Here is an 8,790-nt window from a genome sequence, read left to right on the forward strand (position 1 = left end):
AGGCTGAAGGACAAGGTGACTCTGTAGGTATTTGCAGTCTACCTAATTAGCAGCCTTCCGCCACAGCGCAGCCTCTAATCCACTTGTCACCGCTGAAGCCCATTAGCGAGCGCTCCTCTCCTCACCTTAAAGCTTGAAATCTATCATTTGATCTGCAAAGAATTTAGTTGCATCTCCAACTAAAACCACCTACATCACCTCAATACAGCAGCCAGCTGAATTAGCACTGTGCTAACGCCCAGTGGAATTTCAATCCACCACAAAAGGAAGCAGCAAGCAAGAAGATAAAGTAGCACATCCAAAAAATGGGACAGCTTGAAGGTGGTGGACACTTGTGGTGGACCTTAGAAACTGTGACAATGGGTATTGAGAAATCCACCACTAATCACCTTGATAATCCCATCCAGTTTTGGCACTGACGTATAGAGCTGGCCATCTTTCAGCAGCCTCTCCTTCTCTCTCCACCTCCAGTGCACAAAGGAGACCTTATTTGACCAAATTAGCATCAATGTTTTCTTTTGTTTTCACTGGTGAGTTTCAGTAAAGTGAATCTTAAGAAATCCCCTTGCTAGAATCTCATGTCAGAGCATCATTTTAAGTACAAAGGTACAGAGCGTAACTTACCACTGTCTTCCCCCAAAATATTACATAAAAAAAACATTCATCCTGGAAAACAGCAAAAACACAGAAGATAAAAAAAAATCAGGCATGAATACATTCTAAAAAAAACACAAAAGGCATAGCATTCATTCGGCATGACAGAACTCTCTAATCAACCTCAAAAAAAAAGTATTAACATCATCAAACCCAAGGAGCACCTACTAGTGAAAATATTAGGTATCATTCAAACACAAATATTGCCCAGTAAAAGAAAAAAAGCATGAAGTGGATCTACATCCTCTTCTCTTCGTTCAAGAAAATCACCGTGGCAATGAATTCCCCCAAGCAAAATGAACATCTAGAATTTATCCCTCAAAAGTGCAAGTGATTTATGGACAGACACCATTGCCAAGTCGAGATCAAGGAAAAAAATAATTATTTCATAAAACTTAATGAGAACTCAAACAGTAACATTAGCAATGTTTCTCTCGCACATAAAAACCACTTACTAAGTTATAAAGTAGCAACAGGTTTAAGGCTCAACACAAACTTAACTTTTGCCTTAAAAAAAAAAAAGTAACAATCTTCCAGATCAGATTATTCAAAACATTTATTCACAAGTACATAAAGTATTAAACAGATGCGAATATGTTTTCCAAAGAGACACTGTCATTAGCAATGTAAGAGGCTCTGATGATATTTGTCAAGTGCACATTTTTAGGCGGCAAGAGAAAATTGCAAAAACGAAGCCTTTCTATCAGACAAGGTCAGGTTTGTTCCCTGTCCTTAGATGATGCTCAGTTCCAGGCTAGTACAGACTGCTTCCCCAGGCTTGAACAGAACCAGGCAGCTGCTACGGTGCAGCCCCAGATGACTGCTGCAAACATTAGATTCCAGGTCGCATTTTTAAACCCATCCTCAAATTTCAAGATTCGTGGAAACACTTTCTCAGGGGACAACAGTCATTGGAGTTTATGGCTGTCTTCTAAAAGAGCTGGTGCCTCTAGACGAGCTTCCATGGAGCAATCCCTAGCAAGAAACTTACTACACCTCAGTCATCCTGGAAGGTCATCTGTTACACTGGTGGCAATGATGAAATTCAGGGAGTTCATCAAGAAGCATTATCCATCCCAAAAGTCATGTTGTGGAGAAGCCCACCACTACAATGAGTTACTTCGCAGCCTGTCTTCTCACAAGCCTGCTAATCAATATCCTCACATTCATCAGTAAAGATTTGCACTCTTACACAGACTGAGACATGTTAGCACTGATATTTCTCTAGTTAAAGGGCACCATTTGGTCTTTTTGCTCCAGATTAAATCAGGCACCACCACAAAACTGAGCTGATCTAGTAAGAAAATTCCTATCTGTTCTCATAGGCTTTACCAAATGATTTACCACTCAATACCGCTGCTTTCAGCCATCTACTGACAGGATGTCAGGTTCATTTTCGTAAATCATACCAACGTGAATAATACAGCATCGGGTCTGTGTGTCCTAAGGTCTGTATCATTTGATTGATGCCTGACAGTGTATGAAGCATATTAATACACATTCCGTGCAGCAGAGATAGGACCTGTCCTTTTATGCATTTTGTCAGAGCCTAGCTCTAGGAACTGTAAGTGTCAGTATCAAGAGAGCTGCCTACTGCTTGCATTAGATAAATTGCACAGGCATTTGAGTAAGAAAACTAAGAACAGTTTTAAACAAATAACGACACGAGTTTTCGTAACAGCACCTTTATGGAACACAAGGTTAGCTTCAGACAAGTGCCAGGTTACAGGAACTTTCAGTTCTCTCAAGAAAGCAATCTTGGTTTTAGTCCATCCTGATAAAACTTGTAACACTCATTTATAGGCACGGTGCTTGGGCTATTTCCGAGGTGAAAAAAGGGGTTTCTATTACAGTGCTGGGAGTGGTTAACAAGAAAGTTACCTTATAACATTCTTTTCCAGAGAATAATAATTCTCCTCCATTATGTCCCAATGTTATTAGGATTTCAGAACACAATAGCAATGCAATCCTAGTTATGATAAAGAGGAAATTAAGGTAATGTAAGCTAAAGACCGAATCCTTTTCATAGTTACAGACGATTTTGATTATACACTTGCATGGGAAATTAGATTAATTTTTGTGAATAAAAATTTCATCTCTCCACACAACAAACAGAATTCCTTGCCAGTAGAGGACTACACTGTGCACGGCTCATCAGCCTTGAAAAGAAAGTCCAGACTTCAGGCATATCCAGCTACGAGGATCAACAAGCCACCCCTTCAGATCCAGCAGCTTTGGTTTAATGGACGGAAACTTTGGCCTATTGTTCGAACAAACATACTTGCTAGCAATGAACAAGTAAGACTGGACTTTTTTAAAAATAAAGTGAAGTGTGATATGTGCATAAAGTCAGTGCCTTAATCCTTAAAAGCATCTCTATAAGCAACTTTACCTTAAAAATGGGCAGTGCTTAAGTTACAAAAGATTATCTTGTTTGCGATGATTGAAGAAATGGCTCTGCTTCAGGAATTCAAAAGATGAATCAGATTTAGTAGTAGATTTATTAATTTGCTGTGATTTACAATGAGGTGATAATGTCTGAACCAAGGAGACAGCAAAATAGGTTTAGCCAGCAGGTTTATGGCTTCCAAGTCAAATTCAAGGACCACTGTCAGTCATTTGGGCAACTGAAGATTAGCAGACAAAAGATAAGCGGTGGCAAGGTGCTGCACTGATGTTTTGGAGACAGCATTCCAAAATGTCTTCTCTTACAGCAATTTCCTTTTTTCAAACTCCTGCAAACAGCACACAGACATTACCAGTGGGGAAAAAAGAAAATGCTTCTATTACTATTTAAAATTAAATTACTTTGTATTTATCTTAGCAAATCTGATTTCAGGAATTAAAAATTAAAAAATAAAATGCATAATGTATGCAAGTTAGGGGAAAGGAGAGTAAGTATGCTCCCACCTCACATTAACAAACGAGCTATGAAAAACTAGTAGTGCTAGACTGCAGTCAGTGCACTGCACTTGGATTGCAATGCTGTCACAGAATTACAGAATCGTTAAGGTTGGAAAGGACCTTTAAGATCATCAAGTCCAACGGTTAACCCAACACCACCATGTCCCCTAAACCATGTCCTGAAGTGCCACATCCACACGTTCTTTGAACACTTCCAGTGATGGTGACTCCACCACCTCCCTGGGCAGCCTGTTCCAATGCTTGACCACTCTCTCGGCAAAGAAGTTTTTCCTAATATCTAATCTAAACCTCCCTGGTGCAACTTGAGGCCATTTCCTCTCATCCTATCACTAGTTAATTGGGAGAAGAGACCAACACCCACCTCACCACAACCCCCTTTCAGGTAGCTGTAGAGAGCGATAAGGTCTCCCCTCAGCCTCCTCTTCTCCAGGCTGAACAACCCCAGTTCCCTCAGCCGCTCCCCTGAAGATTTGTGCTCCAGACCCCTCACTAGCTTTGTTGCCCTTCTCTGGACATGCTCAAGTACCTCAGCATCCTCCCTGTTGTGAGGGGCCCAAAACTGAGGTCAAGGAACCATTTGCTCCCAGGCATAGCATAACAGGCTTGAAAAACACTAATTCTGCATAAGAACTGCAGCAGACTCCTTACAGTAAAGGATTCAAGCCAGGGAAGCAATGAAGTAAAGATTTTCATTTTAGTAAAGGAAAAAACAACAGAAGGAGGGAAGAATCCCACAGCGGCCTGTGAAGATGCTATACTATATGGTCACCACAGGAAAAAAAAAAAAAAAAACACCTAACAGCTGAATTATGCATTTCCTCTAGCTGCAAAGCAATGCCTTTTTCTGGATATGAATTAAGAAAAAAGCACATAACCCTATTCTATACACAAGTTTTTCAGCTGTATGCTTTCAACCATAATTCTGAATTACTACTTAGAACAGATAGATGCCAAGGCTTTCCTTCCTTCCTCAGACACCCTACTTTCAAAGAATGTTTTCATGTTTTAAATTCATTCAGCTTCTTTGAATCCAGAAAACACAATTCAACAAGTTGCTATACTTGAAAGCAAAATGTAATCTCTTCTCTATTTTGCTATGTTTACTTTTCTATAAAGGCAACATTACATAAAACTACATGCGCATATTATCTAAGTAATAACTGCAGCTTGTTCAGTCAATAAAGTTCTAACATTTAACCAGGTTCAGAGCAACAAAATATTTGGGTAAGAGATGTACTCTCAACCTGTATTCCCTTAGAAGTAGCTTCTCGCTCTGGATAAGTATGTATACCAATTTCTAAGCAACAAACCTTGTAGATGGTGCTACCCAGCTGAGCAGGAGACATGCTGACAACAACACCGGCGCTCTGAAGAGCGGCTATCTTCTCTTTAGCTCCACCCTTTCCCCCAGCAATGATTGCTCCAGCATGACCCATCCGCCTGCCTGGAGGAGCAGTTAGACCAGCTATGAATGACACTACTGGCTTGGCATTTGGACCCTGTGAAGAAAGAAAAGATACTGTTTTACAATGCGAGAGAGTAAGATAAAAAGTAATTCCAGATCGCAGATTATTTTTTTTTTAACTATCAACTAGCCAGGCAAAACGATAGAAACCTCAGACAACACAGAACCAAGAGTCTAAAGAGTATGGAATATTTTCTCTCTTGGTAAGTATCATAAACCAGAAACAATCAGAAATTTTAAAACATCTTTCTACAGAGCCACATATATTACAAAAACCAGAACGTTCACTACAAATATCATTACAGGACTAAAAACCTAAAGTTGACACTGCTCTCCACTTAGATTTCATCTGGATAAAGCTCCTAATTTCAACTCTTTCTCATTAATAAAAGTAGGAATCTGTGGGTTTTTTGTAAATAGAGATTAAACTAAATTTTCCTTGATATGGCAAAAGATGGCTAAATACCAAGGTGTCTAGAAGCAAGCTGTTTAAGACTTACAGTATTATTTTCTTTCAAGAATGCTGCTGCATCTTCTTCAGCATTTCCTCCAATTTCCCCAATCAATATGATCCCCTCAGTATGAGGATCCTTCAGGAAGACATCAAGGCAGTCAATAAAATTAGTTCCATTGAAGGGATCACCTCCAATCCCTGAAAAAAATTAAAAACCACAAAAAAAGACTAATTCAAGATAATGATATCACATTTACTATAAAAGTTTCACAGTAAATTTCAGTATGAAGAGTATTCCTAAAGGCTCATGAGAGGGGCAGCTCTGAAGGTTGTTCCCAAGTCAGAGTGCCAAATTCCTGCTCTAAGTATCTCCCCCACAATTTACAGAAAGGTTTGGTATCTGAATGATCACCTTTCAAACCATAAACAAAATATTATGCCTTATACAGAGGCTCTGTATGAGACAGCTGGACCAATACTCTAGCTCTAGAATTTTGCTGTAAGAAAAATTAATTTACTTTACATATCCAACTAAATGCCTAAGAATGTCCTATTCCTTTAAAATATTGAACTTCTTGGGAAAATTTGTTTCTAAATTGACATCATATTTGCTCGTAGTTCTCTGTTCTAAGCTGGTTTTTAGGCTTTTATTAATCCAATGTGGAAATGATAACAAAGGAGGGCTATACTCTTCACAGCACACAGGGACCTCATTTCTCAACATAACTGCCATTCAGCAATTTCTTGCAAAAAGAAATTACTTTGGAGTTCTTCTTTTAAAGAAAAAGCAGATTAGCCTAGGTGTAACAGGCTGTTTCTGAGGAAACCTACCAACGCAGAAAGACTGCCCCAATCCAACTTGCGTTGTCTGATGAACAGCTTCATATGTCAGTGTTCCAGATCTTGACACAATACCTTTAGGAAAGAAAAGGAGATAAACTTAATACTAACATCGCTAACTAAGTGCATAACTAGAGGAGCTGTTCTTGAAAATCACCTTAATAAACTGAACATGAGATGCCAGGTTTTCCAGCTATCCTTGCCAAAATATAAAAAACTCTACAGAAGATTCTACCTGTACAATTTCTTAGTTGGCATTTTTTGACAATTGTTAACAGACTAAACCTGTCAGTAATATTGGCTGACACGGCATTCCTCATGCTACAGCTTTACCAGAAAAGAAAACTAAAAAAATTAGAAGAATATACTTCTTGTCGTGTATGTGAGTAGCTGATGCACTGAGCTTGAAAGAGAGTTGCAGCTCAACAGTTAATGAAAGAATTCCGTATTAACCACACCTCCAGTATGGCCAGGAACATGAAGAAATCCTCCAGAACAGAAATATGCTGCACAAATGCAAGTTATCACTATTAAGGCATTTGTTGCTGCAGTTCACTGCTCTAAAATCCACATCCAGCATTTACATTGTAATATTTCAAGAGACCACAACCCTAGTTTTAAATTCAGGATGGAAGATAATACAGAGGCTAGATCAGGGACAAAATATTTGCATGGGTTTTTGTTCATTTTCCCAAGTGAAGATTTCTGTTAATACTACAAGAGGGAAGGTTTCCAGAAAAAACAGACATCATATTCCATCTACTTCAAGCCATCTAACAAGGAACATAAGTAGTATATTGCATGAACAGAGGAAAAAATACACCACTAGACTAACAACTCTGGTTTTATCAACTGTTTATACTGTTGGACAGCGCAGATGTCTATTAGCAAAGGTTTTTTCTTGCTATGTTTGCAAAGGGCTTCCTGTTTACTATTAAAATCAGACTGCCTCACAGAAGCTACAGATAAAGGTCCCGAGACTGCAGCTATTTTATAGCTTGCATCCCAAGATTATCGAATGATTCTTGGATGTCTCACAGTAATAGAAAGCTGGGGAGCATATCACCAAAGGTCATCATGTTTAACAAAGTTGGGAGGATGGTAAAGTCACATTTTTATTCCCTGATCCTTGGATCATCACTGAAAAACATTACCAGCAATGCTGAGGCAGCTGGATTCAGGATTTTAAAGATTCTTTTGCACTTGATGTGCCTTGCATTCAGATTCTAGTATCTTATGGCTACAATACTTTTCTTGTGGATATAGAAAATCTTAACAGAACTTTGATTCAGAAGGCAGCTCAGGGCAACATCGGTTGATGCTACCTTTTCCAGCCATTGAGCAATCTCTTGACGGTATCCACAAAGGGCATAATTGCAATCATCTGATATTTCAATTTCAGGTTTATAGGTACTTCTGAAAGCTGGAGGTGCGATATGCGTGTTAATGCATCCTCCAGCATTCACTAGGTGCAGCTTATTCTTAAGTCAGAAGTGGTTAAGTAGCAGAGAGAGTTTCTCATACTAGAAAAACTGCACCAAGTCCATGTAGTTGAAGAGCACCGAACTGACTTTCCCACAGTAAACACACTTTTCATTAAAAAAAAAGGTAATGTTGCAAAGGGTACTGTGCTCAAGTTAAACTGGTTACCCTGCTGAGAGATAACAGCAACATATGCTGTCTACAACGTTTCTGAAGCTCCATTTAAGTACAAATGCATGTTTTAGAAAAATTTTCTTTATAGGTCCTGAAGAGCATTATTTTTAAAATAATTGAGTTGTTCTTTCTATAGTTTAGAAAAAGAACTAACAGAAGTCAAGACAAGGGACTTGCATGCAACAGGGTGTGTAACTAATGTATGATTATGAAGAAGTCACTGCCCTTCTGACCTTAATTCCACTGTCTGAGAAGTGGGTGTATTTGTCACTTCCACTTGCCATGGTACAGTTGCCTAAATTACCGTGTTATAAGCTTGCCTGTAATCTCTTCTTTTTGTTGTAATACTGAGCTTACTGTAGGTTTAGGATCCTAGTCCTCAAGACCCAAGCTCTTGGAAGGAATACTGTTGCAGAGCTTAGTGCTCTCAAATCCCAAGATAAATGGAGGTATCCTCAAAAAAGACTGTTAAGGAAATTAAGACAATCACATTACCCAAGGGAACTTCCAACTGCTTTGCCTCTACCATCAGTACTCAGTGCCTGCTATGGTAGACTGACTAATTTTGACCTTCAGGATTGATAATGGCAAAGTTCACTGAGGAACTGAAGGACAGACAAGTTGTTACACAACTGTCTTCAGGGCAGGATGTGACTAGCCTCATGAATAAGAATACTAGAGTACCAAACTTCAGTTTTAGATGATGCATAAATATTCAAAAACTCACCAATTCTCCCCTTCTTGTGAATGTGACCAGGCATGATACCAATTTTACATTCTCCAGGCTAAGGAAAGA

General features: G+C 39.0%; 1 protein-coding gene across 1 annotated transcript in view; it reads right to left on the reverse strand.

The window, feature by feature from the left end:
• Positions 1 to 3,132: 3,132 nt before the first annotated feature.
• Positions 3,133 to 8,790, reverse strand: part of SUCLG1 (succinate-CoA ligase, alpha subunit) — a gene marked incomplete at its 5' end in the record, with an annotated part of 7,596 nt that continues 1,938 nt past the window's right edge. The window contains 5 exons of the mRNA XM_010286640.1: positions 3,133 to 3,389; positions 4,890 to 5,078; positions 5,545 to 5,696; positions 6,330 to 6,413; positions 8,722 to 8,779. Coding sequence (XP_010284942.1) covers positions 3,363 to 3,389; positions 4,890 to 5,078; positions 5,545 to 5,696; positions 6,330 to 6,413; positions 8,722 to 8,779 — 510 coding nt within the window. The remainder of the gene's footprint in view (positions 3,390 to 4,889; positions 5,079 to 5,544; positions 5,697 to 6,329; positions 6,414 to 8,721; positions 8,780 to 8,790) is intronic.

The sequence above is a fragment of the Phaethon lepturus genome, unplaced genomic scaffold, assembly GCF_000687285.1.
Source record: "Phaethon lepturus isolate BGI_N335 unplaced genomic scaffold, ASM68728v1 scaffold54094, whole genome shotgun sequence".
Lineage (NCBI taxonomy): Eukaryota > Metazoa > Chordata > Aves > Phaethontiformes > Phaethontidae > Phaethon > Phaethon lepturus.